This window comes from Eleginops maclovinus, chromosome 16 (assembly GCF_036324505.1).
Source record: "Eleginops maclovinus isolate JMC-PN-2008 ecotype Puerto Natales chromosome 16, JC_Emac_rtc_rv5, whole genome shotgun sequence".
In the NCBI taxonomy this organism is placed as follows: domain Eukaryota; kingdom Metazoa; phylum Chordata; class Actinopteri; order Perciformes; family Eleginopidae; genus Eleginops; species Eleginops maclovinus.
The window spans coordinates 24,829,602-24,848,839 of NC_086364.1; the positions used below are offsets into that span (position 1 = coordinate 24,829,602).

At 46.1% G+C, this 19,238-nt stretch overlaps 1 protein-coding gene across 4 annotated transcripts in view; it reads right to left on the bottom strand.

The window, feature by feature from the left end:
• Positions 1 to 18,438, bottom strand: part of LOC134878141 (globoside alpha-1,3-N-acetylgalactosaminyltransferase 1-like) — a 27,596-nt gene extending 9,158 nt beyond the window's left edge. The window contains exons 1-2 of one of the 4 annotated variants that reach the window (XM_063903983.1): positions 2,191 to 2,208; positions 1,347 to 1,500 (exon numbers count right to left, since the gene is read on the bottom strand). In XM_063903983.1, coding sequence (XP_063760053.1) covers positions 1,347 to 1,479 — 133 coding nt within the window. In that variant the 5' untranslated portion in view covers positions 1,480 to 1,500; positions 2,191 to 2,208. Of the gene's footprint in view, positions 1 to 1,346; positions 1,501 to 1,976; positions 1,994 to 2,190; positions 2,345 to 18,423 lie in introns of those variants that run through there. The other 3 variants (XM_063903987.1, XM_063903985.1, XM_063903986.1) reach the window with 3 other exon arrangements.
• Between the last annotated feature and the right edge of the window lie 800 nt (positions 18,439 to 19,238).

Consider the following 19,238-nt stretch of genomic DNA (forward strand, 5'->3'; position numbering starts at 1 on the left):
AACGTTCCGCAGCCTCCGCTCGAGCTCCACCAGGCTGAGGAACAGCTTCTTCCACCAGGCGGTCAGGATGCTGAACTCTGTCCCTCTCTCCTCCCCCTCTCTCATCTCCCTCTACCCCCGCTCCCATCTCTCCCCTGACCTCTCCACCCTCCGTCCCACCCACCTTTCCCCTCAGCCTCAATGGAAATGTAGCAGGACATGAATCCCCCTCCCTCACACCCCGTCCCTCATCCAGCACCAGTCACCTTCTATTCTCCGCTGCTACTGAAAATGTACTTTGCACTAAAGACCCACCTGCACCACCGTCACACTGTGTTGATGGTGTCTAACATATGTATATATTACTTAGGTTTTTCTGTATACCCTTTTTTTCCTAGGCTCTTATCTTTCTGTGTTAGATGTTCTTTTATATTCGCACTGTGGGACTGCCAGAACCGGTATTTCAGTTCTGTGTGTATAACACATGTGGAGACTTTGACTTTGACAAGACTCATAATGCTGAGTGTGTGTATAAGGTAGGGCTGGGTGTGTATTTGTACAACATGTGTTTGCATGTGTGTGTGTGTGTGTGTGTGTGTGTGTGTGTGTGTGTGTGTGTGTGTGTGTGTGTGTGTGTGTGTGTGTGTGTGTGTGTGTGTTTGTATAAGTTGAATGTACAGCTCCGGAAACAATTAAGAGACCACTCCAAATGTTTCTTAAATCTTTATCTCTACATGTGTGGCAGCCATTCCAGTATCTGTTGAATTCCAACACAGAAATGTTGTCATTAGTTTTTAGAATACAATAATAGTAATAAAAAATCTTTGAACTCAAAGACATAACTATAAAGTACAACCGGAGAAACCGATAATGCTGGAGTGGTCTCTTAATTTTTTCCGGGGCTGTATGTATAAATAAGCAGAGTATATAATGGGGTGGATCTAGCAGCATGTGACCAATCACCGACAGCAACAGGTGTATGGTTAGGGGACTGTCATACCTCATGGGTCAGGGAAAAGCAAGGGAGGAGGTGTCTAACACCTGTAGCATGTGGGCGGGAGTAACAATGACTGACTACAAAGGGGCAGCGGGGGTGCGGGGGGAGTGTCTCGTGAGAATGCTGATCTGACTACAGTTCAGCTATCAACACCATTGAGCCCTCCAAGCTCGTCATCAAGCTCAGGGACCTCGGGCTCAACAGGATCCTCTCCGCCCTCTCCTCTACTCCCTACACGTGGTCACAGGTGCACCATAGAGAGCATCCTGACCCTCTACAGGTGCACCATAGAGAGCATCCTGACCCTCTACAGGTGCACCATAGAGAGCATCCTGACCCTCTACAGGTGCACCATAGAGAGCATCCTGACCTTCTACAGGTGCACCACCATAGAGAGGATCCTGGAGGGGAAGCACATCAGCTGGACGGAGCTGCCATTCATGGAGGACCTCTACTCCCAGCGGCTCAGGAAGAAAGCCCCCAGGATTATCAAAGACCCCCATCACCCAGCAACCAACTGTTATCTTCATGAGAAGAACAAACAGTAATTAATTACCTCACTGTACAATACTTAATGTCAATCTTACATTCTGTTGTTGTATATCTTACTCTGAGTACCTATATATAGAATCCTGCATTACCTCATCACGGTCAACATACTCTGCATAATTTAGCTTATTGTGTTTATGTATTTTTCATGTATACTTCATCTGTACTACTAATAGACCGGTCTAACAAAGTGCCTGCACTATTTTACTCTAATTTAAACTACCCTGTTCATGGAGCTGTACCCTGCACTTCAGTTTATTATACGTTGCACTGTTGGAGGAGCTCGGGACCCAAGATTTTCCATAACTACAGCTGCTGTGCACAAATTAAAACCCTGGAAGACCAGATCCTGATCCAGACTCTATTAAAACCAGCTGTATTGGGGTATCTTCTGACCCTGGTCTCTACAGACCGGGACCAGCTGATCGGCAGTATTACTTCACAGACTCACTTCCCCAAGTGTGCGGCTCCCAGTTACTTCCGCATTACATGCGACTGTCAATCAATCTACCGAACTCCGAGAGAGAGACGCGGAAAACAAACACACAAACACACAAACACACAAACACACAAACACACACGAACACACAAACACAAACACACACACACACACACACACACACACACACACACACACACACACACACGTCAGGTCAGAGACTCACCTCTGGGCGCGCGGTGCCCCTCGCTGTGAACAGGAAAGTGACGTCACACACTCTCAGAGCAGAGCAGTAACAAAGAGAGAGAGAAAGAGAGAGAGATAGCAAGAGAGAGCAGTAACAGAGAGAGGGAGGGAGAGAGAGAGCGAGCGAGCGAGCAGTAACAGAGAGAGGGAGGGAGAGAGAGAGCGAGCGAGCGAGCAGTAACAGAGAGATTGATTTTTGAAACCACTTTTATTCACAAATAAATTAAACACTCCACATTAGAACAAAAAACAATTCAAAACAAAAGACAATTTAAAACAACTTCAGTTCAGGAGTTGATTGAAAACCAGCTCATCATTCTCCACTGAAACCAAAGCATTGTTAAAGCTCCACATGTTTTGAAACTCCCCCACATTTTCTGTCAGACGAAAATAACTGAAATCAGTTTTGACCCTCGCTCTCACCATGCATTTAAAGATCAGCACAGCATCACAGGCCATCGAGTCCCCAACTTTATTTCTCCTGCTGAGGTAGAGGGCCATTTTGGCCTGGCCCAACAAAAAATTCAGGAGCTGACATTTCACCTTTTGTCTCTGGGTGTACCTGTACCCAAGGATGAACACTTGGGGGGGAAAAACCTCACCAAACAAAACAAACATCTGGGTCAGTAACTGAAAGAGACAGAGGAGTCGATCACATCCTGAGAAACAGTGGAAGATGGTTTCCCTTTGGTCACAGAACGGACAGGTGTCAGAAACAGCCGGGTTGATCACTGAGACGAAGGCATTGACAGCAACCGCGCCGTGCAGAGTCCTCCACTGTAGATCCCCCAGCCTCTTTGTCAGCGGGGGCTTGTAAGGCGCTCTCCACTCAGGCCTCTGAGTCTCAGTCAGGGCCAGGTGGGCTCTCCACCGGGTGTCCACTCGGCCCTGCAGTCTGCTCTGGTTTAACACTTTGGTCATTAAAGAATACATCCTTTTGTTGGACATGGTGCTAAACTTAAAATCAGTGACATTATTAAACCTTAACAGAAAACTATCACATGTGACGTCAGGAACACAAAGTATCTCTGGAAAAGAGTCATCTTCGTTTGGTTCAGTAAGTCCGTTACAGAAAGCAACAGCCAGTGCCAGTTCTGGGTCGCTGAGCTGCTGTTTCCACCCACTCAGCAGGAGGCCGGTCACTTGGACTGACCTGATGCCCAAAGGTGCCGCCAGGCCCGCAGCGTTGTCCAGGCGAGGGCCACACACCTCCAGCACATGTCCCAGTGTGAGGATCTCCTCTTCAGAGTCTCTGCTGTAGAGAAGGCCCTATTCCACACAGAAAATGAGTCCCGTGGACCACCGGCTCTTTGAGGAGCCAGAATAAAGAGGCACAGTTCTCCGTTCTCTCTTTCCGGAAAAGCCCCCACACCTTGAAAAGTCCCTTGTAGAAGCATGAGAGGTTGTCCAAGTGTAATCCTTTAAGGTCCATTAGGAACAGCGACTCAGCCAGGCCCAGCCCTCCACAGCGCTCCAGTACAGCACGAGCCACGGGTCTCCATACCAGGTCAGCAGGTCCAGTCAGGAACCTCTGGACGAAACGGAGCCTGAACGCAGCCCCTCTGCTTGCCAGGTGAACCAGTCCATGTCCCCCTTCTTCCTTTGGCAGGAAAAGGACGCTCTGCGGGACCCAATGCATGCGGTCCCAGAAGAAATCCACCATTAGCGCCTGCACCCTGGACAGCAGGTTTACAGGCGGGTCTGAACAGGCCAACCGGTGAGCCAGCATGGAGGACACAAGGTTATTCAGAATCAAAATACGCCCCTTAAAGGAAAGTTTTGGAAGGATCCACTTCCACTTCTTTAATCGGCCTTCCACCTTTCCACAAGCCCGTCCCAGTTTTGTGAACAAAAGGTCTCGTCACCGAGATAAACACCCAGGTACTTCAACCCTCCCCTCTTCCAAACAAGGCCCCCAGGTCAAACTAGACCATGAAAGTGGCCTGCCCCTACTGCTAAGGCCTCACTCTTCCCCCAGTTTACCCTAGCAGAAGACAAACACACCTACAGTATCTGTTAGAGCATTGATATCCTGTTGAGTTTTTACAATCACCATTACATCGTCCGCATACGCAGACAATTTAAGAACGTGATCGCAGCCAGGAAAAGTAGTTTGGACCTTAGGTTGTGTAGGAGAGGCTCTATGGCCAGGGAGTACAGCATCCCAGACAAAGAGCAGCCCTGTCTGACTCCTCTCTCGGCTTTAAAAGGAGCACACAAACTACCGTTAATCTTCAGTACACTCTCAATGTCCCTGTACAAGACCTGGATCTTGGCTATCAGACCAGAGCTGAACCCAAACGCCTCCAGCGTCTGCCACAAGTACTGGTGCTCAACTCGGTCAAAAGCCTTTTCTTGGTCCAGAGAAATCAGACCAAGCTTACAGCCCAATGAACCTGGAGAGGTCCAAAACATCTGGAATCAGAGTACCGTTGTCAATTATCACCCTGCTGGGTACACAGTATGTCTGGTCTACATGAATGACATGCTCCATCACTCTCCTCAGCCTTGTCGCCAACACTTTGGAGAGCAGTTTGTAGTCGGTACAGAGAAGGGATACAGGACGCCAGTTCCCAAGCTCCTGCAGGTCTCCTTTCTTGGGGAGGAGAGTGAGCACCGCCCTCCTGCAGCTCAGAGGCAACCTCCCCTTACTGAGACTGTCCCTGAGGACATCCAGCAGGTCATCACCCATGACAGGCCAGAAAACCTTATAGAAGTCTGCAGGTAGGCCGTCTATGCCAGGAGCCTTCCCACTCTGCATGCTCTGCAGGGCCTCCTGCAGCTCCTGGGCAGAGAGCTCAGCTTCCAGGTCTGCGCTGTCCCCCTCAGGGACCTTAGGAAGGCCCTCAAAGAAGGACAGCGCCGCCTCTGGTTCTGCCTGGTAATCTGACCTGTAGAGCTCTCTATAGAACCTGACAGCACACTGTTGAATGTCGGCCGACTCCTGAAGCAGCTGCCCAGTGTCTGACCGCAGGGAGTGCATCAGCCTCCTCTGACCGTTCCTGCGCTCGAGACCGAAGACAAAGTGAGAGGGAGCATCCATTTTCACAATGTTCTGAAACCGGGATCTGACCAGAGCACCCTGAGCAGGAAACCCCAGCAGGTCGGACAGAGCTGCATTTCTACTTTTGAAAACCTCAACATGTTCTCGCTCTCCTGTGGAGTCTGCCAATCCCTGCAGCTCCACCACTTCCCTCTCCAGAGCCCTCAGAGATCTAGCCATGTCCTTGGTGACATTGAGAGTGTACTGCAGGCAAAGCTGTCTGATTTGGACTTTCCCCACATCCCACCACTGCTGAAGACTACTGTACTCACTCTTACAATTACGGTAGTTTTGCCCAAAAAATGTGAAGACTGTTTTAAAATGATTATCAGCCAACAGAGAAACATTGAAGTGCCAATACGCACTATTGCACTTCACATAATTAATAAGAACTGAAACCTGAACAAGGGAATGGTCAGAGAACCCAACAGGACTGATGGAGCAGCTCCTGCTTGTGTTCATGTGGTGGTTAAAGCAGTACACTCGGTCCAGTCTGGCTAGAGACAACAGATGGTCCCTACAGTGCACCCAGGTGTACTGCCGCTGGCCCGGGTAAAGATGCCTCCAAATGTCACACAGCTCAAAGACTCTGTGATCCTCATTAAAGCACTCCTAGAGGCAGCATGCGGTTCCCAGTGGTTCCTGTCCAGCACAGGGTTTTCTGTGCAGTTAAAGTCCCCCCCCAGGAACAGATACTCCTCACTACTGCAGGTGCTAAGGGCATGCTTCAACTGCTCAAAAAATAAAAGCCTTTCAGAGCCCACACTGGGAGCATAAATATTAATGAAACATATTTTAACCTTCTCGAAAACAGCATTTCATTTCAGCAAGTGACCTGGAATGACGTCCTCAACAGTGCAGGAAAAGGGTGTGAAACCTCTGGCAAAGAGAATAGCAACCCCTCCACTATTGCTGCACTTATGGCTGGAGAAGCCCTCCCCACTCCATGCCCTCCTCCAGTCACTCTCATTGTCAGCAGTGCTGTGAGTCTCCTGGAGAAACGTCACATTCAGATTCTTACTCTCTATTAAAGAAAACAAAGATGCTCTCTTGGCATCCCCTCGAGCACCGTTAATATTCAGAGAGCCCAGCTTTATGTCACCCATAATGAAAGTATAGCTGCCTCCTAACCAAGTCAAAACGATAACTGAAGAAAAGGAAAGGAGAGAAAAGACAAACAAGGTGTACTTAATCATGACTTCCAGCAGTTTCTTCTCGTATCTTCAACAGAATTTTCCTCAGCCTGTAGATCTCCTGTTCGCTAAAAGTAAGCTGCCCAAGGCCTGCTGTGCGCCGCATGAGAGCCCTAGCAGAGTCACGAAACATCAGCTGATCAACAAAAGAATCCTGCACCCTTACCGCCTTCCTCCCTTTAGTGTCCTTCAGGAAGCCTCTGATCCTCTGGAAGGAATACTCCTCACCCCTGTCTACCTGCATACTTTCACTGAAAGCCTCCCTGTCACTGTCACTGTCCTCCGAGTCCTCTGAGAGTCCCTCTGGCTGAGAGGAACACAGCGACTCTGTCTTCAACACCTTTTTTGTTTGGGCCCCGTTGTTGTTGCACACCTCTGCACTTTTTCTTTTAACCGGTAATTTGAGCAACTCCTCATCCATGATGACTTCCTCCAACACAGATTCAGCCGATAAAACGAGTTCACTGCTATTATCCCATGGACGACTCTCCAGTGAATGTCTGCGTGTCTCTTGGAGAGAGCAGGTCTGTAAGCGACCTCCACCCCGCATCCCGCACTTAGGCCCAGGTAGCTCCTCCATGGGGTGTCAGTTCTGTTATTCAGTTTATTCCTGTTTATTGTTCTAACCATCCACTCTTACGGTGTTTACCCTGAGGCCTCCTCCAGGGAGGCAGGTTTGGCCGGCTACAACAGGGGACCAGAAAAATCCTTAAAATCCAGTGCCAGGAAAATGTCAGGAAAGCAACCTCCTTTATCAGCTGTGAGCTGAGAGTTGTGACACAAAGCTTTTAAAAACTGCTCCTCACGCCTGGTGAGTTTTGACTTCCAGTGATCTAGTACTTTTTTTATAATCCGATAATCAGATGAGACTAGATTATTTAAAATCAAGGTTCGGCCTCTGTGTGACATTTTTGGAAGCAGCCATTTCCATTTAGAAAGCCGACCTTGGACATTTTCAAGGACATTGTCCCAATTCTTTATTTTGTGAGCGTCATTACCTAAAAACACCCCGAGGTATTTAAAACCTTCTCTTTTCCAGGTTAAAGCACTGGGCAGCCTGAGTCGCTCTCCCAGCTTCTCCCCCACCCTCACAGCCTCACTTTTCCCCAATTTACTCTTGCAGATGAAATAAAACCAAAGTCCTTCACAATGTCGGATAACATGTCGAGGTCTTTTTGGGTATTTACTACAACAATGAAATCATCTGCATAGACAGACAGTTTAAAAGACACACTGCAGTTAGGGAGACCAAGACCACTCAACTGATTTCTGAGTTTGTGAAGCAGAGGCTCGATGGCGAGGGAGTATAGCATCCCAGAGAGAGAGCAGCCCTGCTTCACCCCTCTCTCAATACTGAAAACCCACCAGTAATTTTCAGAACACTCGCAATGTCACAATAGAGGACCCGGATCTTAGCTATAAGACCTGGGCTGAACCCAAAACTGGCAAAAGTTTGCCATAAGTAATTGTGTTCAACCCTATCAAAAGCTTTTTCCTGATCTATGGAAATAAGACCAGTTTCTATAACCAATGGCCTAGAGAGGTCCCAAATATCCCTAATCAGCGTGGTGTTGTCAGTGATGAGCCTGCCGGGCACGCAGTAGTTCTGGTCAGGGTGAATGACGGATGCCACCACCTCTCTTAATCTGAGGGCCAGAGCTTTAGACAGGATTTTATAACCCGTGCACAGCAGGGAAACTGGTCTCCAGTTTTTTAATTGTTGTAGGTCTCCCGTTTTCGGTGTGAGGGTGATGACAGCCCTCCTGCAGCTCAGAGGTAGTCTTCCTGTTTGGAAACTGTTTTTTGAAACCTGGAGCAGGACAGGCCCTATCTCAGGCCAGAAAGACTTATAAAAGTCCACAGGAAGGCCGTCCATCCCCGGGGATTTGCCATTCTGTAGGTTAGCCATGGCGGTGAACAGCTCCGGCAGCGTTAGCTCTGCTTGGAGCTGCTGGTTGTCTTCATGGCTAACCTGAGAGAGACCATCAGTGAAACTGCTGTGCATGTCTGGATTATGTGACCACTCACTCTTAAAGAGGTCTCTGTAGAACCAGCAGCTGACTTCCTGATCTCAGACGGGTCTGAGACTTCGGGGCCACTACGCGTTCGTAAAGAAGGAATGAGCTTCCTTTGTCCGTTTTGCTGCTGTAACCCAAAACAAATGGTGATGGGGCATCCATCTGCGAGATGTTCACGAAGCATGACCTGACCAGAGCCCCCTGTGCTGAGATCCCCAGCAGGTTGGCTACTGCCGACTTTGTGGTCTTGAGGGAGGCTAAATGCCCTCAATCTCCTGTAGAGGCTGCTAAAGACTGCATTTCTTCTACCTGTCTCTCTAGAGCCCTCAGAGACCAGGCTTATTCAGTCGCGACATTGCAAGTGAAATGCTGGCAAAGTTGTTTAATTTGGGCCTTTCAATAATCCCACCACTGCTGAATGCTGGTAAAGGCAGGTCTGCTCTCTCTGTGGGACAACAACAAATATTTAAAAGCAGTCCTAAAAGCCTGGTCATTTAAAAGAGCAGTGTTAAAATGCCAATAGGCGCTTTTTAACGAACATTTTGAATAAAAACAGAACAGGAGACTAGGCAATAGTCAGTGAAACCCACAGGCTGAATAAAACACCTCCTAAAAATATGTAAATGGTGTTTGAAACAATAAAAGCGGTCCAGTCTAGCCAGAGACAGAACGTTGTCCTTGGAGTGACTGCAGGTGTACTGCCTGTGCCTACTGTTAAAAACCCTCCACAGGTCAGACAGCTCGTGGGTCTCTATCAGCTGTCTGATCCTGCGGAGTGAAGCGGTGTGCGGCTCTAAATGATTCCTGTCTAGGATTGGATTTTCTGTGCAATTAAAATCTCCCCCTAAAAACATGAAATCATCATTACCACACACTCCAACAGCATCACATACACACTGTCTCAAAATGCTACCCTGTCCACCCCATTGGTGGGCGTGTAAACATTTTAAAACACCAGCTTCACATTTTCAAAAACCGCTTTCACCTTTAATAAACTCCTGGGATTATTTCCTCCACTTCAAAAGAACAACGTAAAAAACTTTTGGCAAATAAGTTCCCCACACCCCCACTGCAGCTGGACTTATGGCTTAAAATCACCTCCCAGTTAAAAGCCCTCTTCCAGTCACTCTCATTGTCCTTCGTGCTGTGGGTTTCCTGTACCAACATTACATCTATCTTTTTAATATCCATTCATTTAAAAACGGCAGCTCTTTTAGAGTCCAACCGGGCTGATATTAAAATCACCCAAGGATAAGAGAGAAACAACAGTAAAAAAACAGGTCGATAAAAAGTTGAAGCATGTTGTTCTGTTACAAATCCTCATCTTCGATTTGAGCTTTCACATTTACGATCAGCCTTAGCTATCAGTAAATCTCTTGTTTAGACCGCAACCCCTCAAACTTCCCTGTGTCCTTTGTGAGAGGTTTGGCTGACTCAACGAAGAGTCTGAGGTCAGGGAACTGATGGCTAACTTCGGTGTGTCTGACACCTTTGTTGACCTCCAAAAACCTTTTAATAACCGCTGCAGGGTAGAGGTTTTTATTCCCCTGGGTCAGAGGCATGTCACTTTCTGACTCAGCTGACACAGAGACTGCTCTTGTGAATTTTGACGCTTTATCACTTTTGATGGGGGCAGAGAGCTTTCTTTTCTGGGAAGATTTATACAATTCTTCGTCTCACATTTGCTCATCAAAGTCATCCATAAAGTCATTCGGGACAATTGAGGCCCCCCGACGCTGGACGAGTCAGAGTGGCAGGTGGCACCGGGATACCTGACGCCGGAGGACCCAGAGCCGCAGACGGCACCGGGATCCCCGAAGCCGGAGGAGACGGCCGCTGCACCCCAGCCCCCTCCGGGCAGGAGTGAATCATGTGTCCCTCGTTACCACACCCAAAACATTTGAGATTTTCTGAGGAAGCAGAAACCATGTAGTTAAACCCTTCAACCTTGAAAGCACAGGACACGTTTACATCACTTTTAGGGTCTTTTAAAATCATGTAGACCTGCCTCCTGTCACACACAACATGTTTTAGTTTGGCTGACTAGCAACCCAAGGAAATCATTTTTAATCGGTGAGATAAGCTGTCCGTAGCGAGACAACTTCTTCGCAACATTTCATTTTTAATGAATGGAGGGGCATTGGGGGGGGCGCAAAAAAAGACAACCTAAAACCCCACTGTGATGTTGAAGGAGACTGATTGTGATTCATGGACACTAGCACTAATGGAATATAAATGTTGCCCTCCTTTCCTTCTGGCCTGCAAATCTCTCAATGGCTTTCTGATTAGAGTCAGTCTCTGTCACCAGATTGTTTTCCATTGACAGCATGGCCAGTGCATTCAACCTTAAAGTCAGCCTTAAATCCTGTTCCCCCGTCGCTGTCCACAACGCTTCGGTGCCGACACTTTGAAGCAGCAGGCAAGGAAAGCAATAGAAGGCATTGATAACCGCACATCCGGATAACTGCACATCCGGCTAACAGCACATCCGGCTAACTGCTCCGTTAATCGTAGCAAGAGCGTGAAAAGCCCTGGTTGTAAGCTCGTGGAAGGGTGCATCCTGTGGAAAATCATGAAGCTGCCAATCAGCGAGCAGCTTTTGGTCACCTGATCACCAAAAGTTTAACGACTTCCATTCACTCTCACAGTGTTGCCAACTTGGCGACTTTCTCGCGATATCTGGTGACTTTCGAAATCGTCCAGCGATTTATTTCTGCCAAAAGCTACTAGCAACACATCTAGAGACTTTTTCTGGTGTTATTTGAGACTTTTCTGCAGTTACTCTCCTCACCGAGCAGTGGGTGCTGAGTCTGTCCGCCGTCCCAAAGAGGACAGAGGAGACTCTTTGGGTCCAAACGATTCGAGCATGCACAAAGCCCCAGCTGATCCCGCTCTGTCTTACCGGGACACTGTGCCGGTCCCACGCTCGGGTAAAGGAGGAGGACGTAGATCCAGCAATTCCAACCCACATAAGTCTTTTGATTAAATGTAATATTCTAAAATGTAACAGCATTTATTTATGTAATGTGGGTCAAAGCATTAAAAGTCATGAAGTTATTTTAAGAAGTGATGGCCTAAAAAACAAGAATCTACAGAAGAAAGGAAACACCTTGCCGCTACACCGATCAAGTCTGTTGGTGTATGATCGCCAATCTCTTCTCTCTTTTAGATCTTTGACATAATGTCAGGTTTTTGGGTGCGTTTGAGCATGGTGGACAGAAAACTGTGCCCCCGCTACTGGCGGGGATCCCGACTCACCTGTACCGGGCCTTGGCCCTACCTCCTCGGCGAAAGCGTCTCCGTCAAACGCGGCGGTCGGCTGGTGAAGCTTAAAGCCTGGCTGGCAGGATCTTCGATCATTTCCCGGACAGGACTTGGATTAATCCATCCTTTCGTTGTGCCCCGGCGTTTCCTGGATCCCATTGATGCCTGCCTGGTACCTGTCCCCGGAAAGTTTGTGGGACACCAGCCCCGCTGCCCCTGCCCTCCTCGGCTTTCCCAGCGCGGGGTGAACCACCATCTTCTGAAGACGCTGCCACGGTCTCGCAGCTCTGCCGAACCACAGCCCCCGGCGCCCGCCAGGATCGGCCTGGTGAACGCCAGATCACTGGCAAACAAAACGTTTATCCTGAAGGATTTCTTCAATTCTCGCGGCCTGGATTTTCTCTGCCTGACAGAGACCTAGATCGGTGCCGGTGAGTGCAGCCCTCTGATCGAACTTTTGCCGCTGGCTGTTCTTATTTGAACTCCCCGCGGACGTCGGGCGGTGGAGGAGGAACGGCGACTGTTTCTAAAAGTGATGTTAAATGTAAGCAGCGCCGTCTCATCCTCCTCTTCCAGTTTTGAGGCACATTTATTTGAGGTGGATCCTCCGATCCGGTGCTGTGTGCCGTCATCTACCGACCCCCCAAATACAATAAGGACTTCTTAAAAGACTTCCCTGTTCTGCTGGCGGAAATTATGCCCAAGTATGATCGTGTCCTCCTTGTCGGGGACTTTAACATTCATGTGTGTTCAAGGTTTCAAGGTTTCAAGGTTTATTGGTCATATGCACAGCAGATACAGCGTATATGTTGGCAATGAAAATCTTATGTCGCGTGCTCCTCCAACAACTCAACATACATGGTGCAGATAAGATAAATAAAATAGTGCAAAAAGAGAGAAGAATATTTACAATAACAACAATAAAGATTTAAGGAATGTGGAATATATACATATGTGGAATACATTGAGAGTATTTACACACTTTACTCTGTTGAATGAGGAGGTATGGGCAGATGCATATATTATGTATAACAGATGTATATGGCAGATATGTACAATATATAGATATGTGTACTATAAACAGATATGTATGGCAGATGTGTATAATATATATGTATGTGTGTACTATAAACAGATGTGAGTAGACATTCACACAGCTCTGGATGTAGGGGCTGGTTGGTTCATACACTGTGAACCAACCAATGGTACCTTTTAGAAGAACAACTTTTAAAGAATTACCCTTTGGGACAAAAACAAAAAAACTAACTTAAAGACACAGACACTCATACTCCAGCTTTCTAATCAACCTGTGTGTGTGTGTGTGTGTGTGTCTAAGAAGAGACTTTCAAGTCAAGGGACACACATGGGACAGGGCCAGAGGGACATTGGTGCTGTGACACAGGCAGCAAGAAATGGCCACTGCATGCCAAAAATCTGTTTCCTCATTGGCTGAAGTTTGCCTCCAGGTGGTTTTGTCACACTTGGTTAGTGTTTGATGAAATGCCCCTCGCCCTTTGATCTGAAGTGAAAGTAGGCATGCATGTACACACACACGCACCTGAAAGTACTACAAATACACACATGTGCTTTTCTTTTTTCTTGCAGGTGCATGGTGACATTTACACAAGCAATTAAAAGCCACCAGAGTGAGGGTGCTTAAAAATATACAGAAGGTCTGCAGTGCATGTGTCAACACCAAATGCATCAAACACCTGGGTCCACACAAACATATCAGGCACAACTAATCTCCTCAATGCAGTTCAAAAAGTCAAGCTCTCCAGAGAAAATACTCAAGGTCCCAGACGTTATTCATTCCCTATCAAACCTGAGCCTCCAGATCTTTTGTCTTACAGTATCTCAGATCTGTAGTATTGACAAGCAGGGAGTGATTAGTATACAGGTGAGTGAGGTGACAAGGTCAAACACAAAGACCTTTTTCCACTTAGCATACTTAAAGCTCATTACACACACTTACTGCAAATATAACCTATGTTTTATATGGTAGGTATCATGGCGACTGTGTAGTCTTATAGCCTGTGGTATAAAACTGTCTCTGAGTCTGGTGGTCTTGGTCCGGATGCTGCGGTACCGTCTGCCAGACGGCAGCAGACAGAACAGATTGTTGCTGGGGTGATGGGGGTCCTTTAATATCCTACCGGCCTTCTTCCTACACCGCTGGGTGTAGAGGTCCTCCATGGATGGCAGCTCCGTCCTGGTGATGTGCTGAGCAGTTTTCACCACCCTCTGTAGAGTCTTACGGTTGAGGGCGGTGCAACTGCCATACCAGGCGGTGATGCAGCCAGTCAGGATACTCTCGATGGTGCACCTGTAGAAGTTGCAGAGTATCCTGGAGTCCATGTTGAACTTCCGCAGCCTGCGGAGGAAGAAGAGCCGCTGTCGAGCCGTCTTGGATATGACCCTGGTGTGATGTGTCCATGTCAGGTCCTCACTGATGTTTACCCCGAGGAACCTGAAGCTGCTGACTCTCTCCACAGGAGTCCCGTCGATGGTGATGGGTGGGTGTGCCTCTCTCTGCCTCTTCCTGTAGTCCACAATCAGCTCCTTTGTTTTGCTGACGTTGAGATGGAGGTTGTTGTCCTGGCACCAAGATGTCAGGGCTCTGACCTCCTCTCTGTACGCCGTCTCGTCGCCGTCTGTGATCAGGCCGATGACGGTCGCGTCGTCAGCAAACTTGATGATGGTGTTGGAGCTGTGTGTGGCCACGCAGTCGTGCGTGAACAGGGAGTAGAGGAGAGGGCTGAGCACACAACCCTGAGGGGCTCCGGTGTTGAGGGTCAAGGTGGAGGATGTGATGTTCCCCATCCGCACTGCCTGGGATCTGCCCGTCAGGAAGCTCATGATCCAGTCACAGAGGGCGCTGTTGAGCCCAAGGTCCCTGAGCTTAATGATGAGCTTGGAGGGCACAATGGTGTTGAATGCTGAACTGTAGTCAATGAACAGCATTCTCACATAAGTGTTCCTCTGGTCCAGGTGGGAGAGGGCAGTGTGGAGGGTGAGGGAGATGGCATCATCCGTGGACCTGTTTGCTCTGTAGGCAAACTGCAGGGGGTCCAGTGAGTCAGGGAGGGAGGAGGTGATAAAGGTTTGACTAACCGCTCAAAGCACTTCATGATGATGGAGGTGCGTGCAACTGGGCGGTAGTCATTGAGGCAGATGAGTTTTGTCTTTTTGGGGACAGGGACAATGATGGACTCTTTAAAACATGTGGGGACTACAGACTGGAGCAGTGACCTATTGAAAATGTCTGTGAACACATCTGCCAGCTGAACTGCACACACCTTGAGAGCACGGCCAGGGATGCCATCAGGTCCAGGAGCCCTGTGTGCGAGCCGTGTTGTCCTGACAATCCGCTGTGAAGGACTTTTTTTAGCCTTATTGACTCTTTTAATTTGGTGCAGTGTGTGTCTGGTCCCACACACGAACATGGACACACATTAGACCTTGTCCTCTCTCATGGTTTGTCTGTGTCCAACCTGGAAATCTGTGACCATGTGTTTTCTGATCATTTGCCTGTGATGTTTGAAGCTGCCTTTTCCCGCGCTGCAGTTAAATCTGGCGCTCGGAGCCGGCAGATTTTTAACCCTGTCACTGCTAGTCAGTTCTCTTCTGCTTTTAACCAGCTGTGTATCCCCTCTGGCTTAACATCTGCAAACATGGAGGAGCTCAGTCCTTGGTTTCACTCCTCCTGCCGAACCATACTGGACTCTGTGCAGCCCAAAGCTAAACCTGAGCCCTGGCTTGATGCGAGAACTCGCGCAGCTAGGCAGAAATGCCGGAAAGGTGAACGCAGGTGGAAGAAGGACAAGCTGCAGGTTTTCTCTCAAATCCTAATCGACTGTTGGCGCTGCTACCAGAGCACTGTTAAAGAGGCCAGAAGAGAATACCTGGCTAACCTTATCGACTGTAATTGTCACAACCCGCGTGTGTTATTTCAAACCATTGAAACTGTTCTTAACCCCCCCCCTTTCCATTGTTACGCTGATGACAGCCAGATCTATGTGCCACTGAAGAAGAGGGATGCTTTCTCTCTGAAACCACCTCTGTTATGTGTTGAAGACATTAAAGCCTGGATGTCCATGAACTTCTTAAAATGTAATGAAAACAAAACAGAAGTGATGCTGTTCGGTCCCAGTGGCTCTTGTGAACCCCCTCCTGTTGACTTGGGTCCCTTGGAGCACTACAGGAAGCCAACAGTCACAAACTTGGGTTTTAAGATGGACATTGATTTTAAACTGGACCGGCAAATTGGTGCAATAGTGAAGTCCAGCTTTTTTTAATCTTCAGCAGCTGGCAAAGGTTAGCACTTTGAAACAGTAATCCACGCCTTTATTACATCCCGGCTGGATTACTGTAATGCACTTTATCTTGGAGTCAGCCAGTCGTCCCTCGCACGTCTCCAGTTAGTCCAAAATGCTGCCGCTCGCCTCCCAACTGGAACACGTAAAAGGGATCACATTACTCTTTTTTAAGATTCTTTTATTTGTTTTGAAATCTTTAAATGGTCTCGCCCGTCTTACCTCTCTGAGCTGCTCCATCCTTACACTCCTGCCCGGTGCCTCAGGTCAGCTGATCAGCTGCTCCTGGAGGTACCGAGGCCTAAACGGAAGCTCAGAGGGGATAGAGCCTTTTCCGCTGCCGGTCCTAAACTGTGGAATGAGCTCCCATTGCACATTAGACAAGCCCCTTCACTGCCCCTTTTACAACTCCTCTTAAAACCCATCTCTATTCCTTGGCTTTTAACCCAGCATGAGACCCTGTTCCTGTGTCTGTTTGTTGTTGTTTTGATATTGTGTTTGTTTATTGTTGTTTTGATATTGTGTCTGTTTGTTGTTGTTTTGATATTGTGTTTGTTTATTGTTGTTTTGATATTGTGTTTGTTTGTTGTTGTTTTGATATTGTGTTTGTTTATTGTTGTTTTGATATTGTGTTTGTTTGTTGTTGTTTTGATATTGTGTTTGTTTGTTGTTGTTTTGATATTGTGTTTGTTTATTGTTGTTTGTTGTTGTTTTGATATTGTGTTTGTTTGTTGTTGTTTTGATATTGTGTTTGTTTGTTGTTGTTTTGATATTGTGTTTGTTTATTGTTGTTTTGATATTGTGTTTGTTTGTTGTTGTTTTGATATTGTGTTTGTTTGTTGTTGTTTTGATATTGTGTTTGTTTATTGTTGTTTGTTGTTGTTTTGATATTGTGTTTGTTTATTGTTGTTTTGATATTGTGTTTGTTTGTTGTTGTTTTGATATTGTGTTTGTTTATTGTTGTTTTTGATATTGTGTTTGTTTGTTGTTGTTTTGATATTGTGTTTGTTTATTGTTGTTTGTTGTTGTTTTGATATTGTGTCTGTTTGTTGTTGTTTTGATATTGTGTTTGTTTATTGTTGTTTTGATATTGTGTCTGTTTGTTGTTGTTTTGATATTGTGTTTGTTTATTGTTGTTTTGATATTGTGTTTGTTTGTTGTTGTTTTGATATTGTGTTTGTTTATTGTTGTTTTGATATTGTGTTTGTTTGTTGTTGTTTTGATATTGTGTTTGTTTGTTGTTGTTTTGATATTGTGTTTGTTTATTGTTGTTTGTTGTTGTTTTGATATTGTGTTTGTTTATTGTTGTTTTGATATTGTGTTTGTTTGTTGTTGTTTTGATATTGTGTTTGTTTATTGTTGTTTTGATATTGTGTTTGTTTATTGTTGTTTTGATATTGTGTTTGTTTGTTGTTGTTTTGATATTGTGTTTGTTTGTTGTTGTTTTGATATTGTGTCTGTTTATTGTTGTTTTGATATTGTGTTTGTTTATTGTTGTTTTGATATTGTGTTTGTTTGTTGTTGTTTTGATATTGTGTTTGTTTATTGTTGTTTTGATATTGTGTTTGTTTGTTGTTGTTTTGATATTGTGTTTGTTTGTTGTTGTTTTGATATTGTGTTTGTTTGTTGTTGTTTTGATATTGTGTCTGTTTGTTGTTGTTTTGATATTGTGTCTGTTTGTTGTTGTTTTGATATTGTGTTTGTTTATTGTTGTTTTGATATTGTGTTTGTTTGTTGTTGTTTTGATATTGTGTCAAACAGCTGGGCTGTTCTTGAAGGGCTTTATAAATAAAGTTGATTGATTATAAATTATGCAAATTGGGGAATGACGTCATTTAGCTACTTTTAGGACAGCCAATAGCTACTTTCCTCACTATGGAGTTGGCAACACTGCACTCTCATTGGGCCGGCGTCCCTCAACCAGGAAGTAATGTAATCACACAGAACCAGCCGAAGTTACAGAATGCAGACTACCATGCAGGTGCATAGTTCAAGGACACACGTTTATTTCAGAATGTTTTAAACATGATAATTGACTTCTATCATGTTTAAGTAGACTTTCTTCTCGAGATATTATGAAAGGGGGCGGCCACATTGACCAACCGCCACTGATAGTGACCCTTGTGGCAGAACGGGAGTAAAAGTACCTTGGATTACTACACCTTGTTCCACCACCTCACCATTCATTCGGGAGGCAGACCTCACGCTGCAGTACCCCAGCTTCCTCCACTGAGCTCTACTGCCGGGTTCAGTTAGATAGCATGACTCCGAGTCAGCTTCTCAACACACCAACACCCGTATAAAGAAAAACCAAACCACACCTTAAAGCAAAGATCAATAAACACATAAACGGAGAAAAACTGAAGTTTGAAAACTCACGTTTGCAAATAAACAAACAATTCCACGCTCTCAGCTCCACACACACTCCGCCATTCTCTGAGAGAGAGAGAGAGAGAGAGGACCCATTCCAAACCACACGCTACCCCCTCCCACTCCGTGATGTACTGAACTGTAGTCTCACTCGCAGCTGAACGAGGGGGGGTGTAGATACAGCAGCTTTGCCACCCCCCCTGGCAGAAACAGGAAATGCAGTAACTTTGTTTTAAAAATGTTGTCCAATCAGCATCTCTGGGGCAAAAAATCAAATAATAACTCAAATAAAACTCCTAAAATATTGATCATAAACGTCTTTTTGAAAATGTAGATCTGATGTTTGTAAGCTGCTTAGTTTTTGAGACGGTCTGTAAATAAACACAACTTTATAATAAAATGCTCACATAGCTTTATAGACTCCGGATATGATCCTGAGTTCAAGACAAGCAACAGGAGGGAACCAAGATATGAAATATTATCCTGCTCAGTGTACAGTGAGATATGAATCTGATCAGTGAGATATGAATCTGATCAGTCTACAGTGAGATATGAATCTGATCAGTGTACAGTGAGATATGAATCTGATCAGTGAGATATGAATCTGATCAGTGTACAGTGAGATATGAATCTGATCAGTGAGATATGAATCTGATCAGTGAGATATGAATCTGATCAGTGTACAGTGAGATATGAATCTGATCAGTGAGATATGAATCTGATCAGTGAGATATGAATCTGATCAGTGTACAGTGAGATATGAATCTGATCAGTGAGATATGAATCTGATCAGTGAGATATGAATCTGATCAGTCTACAGTGAG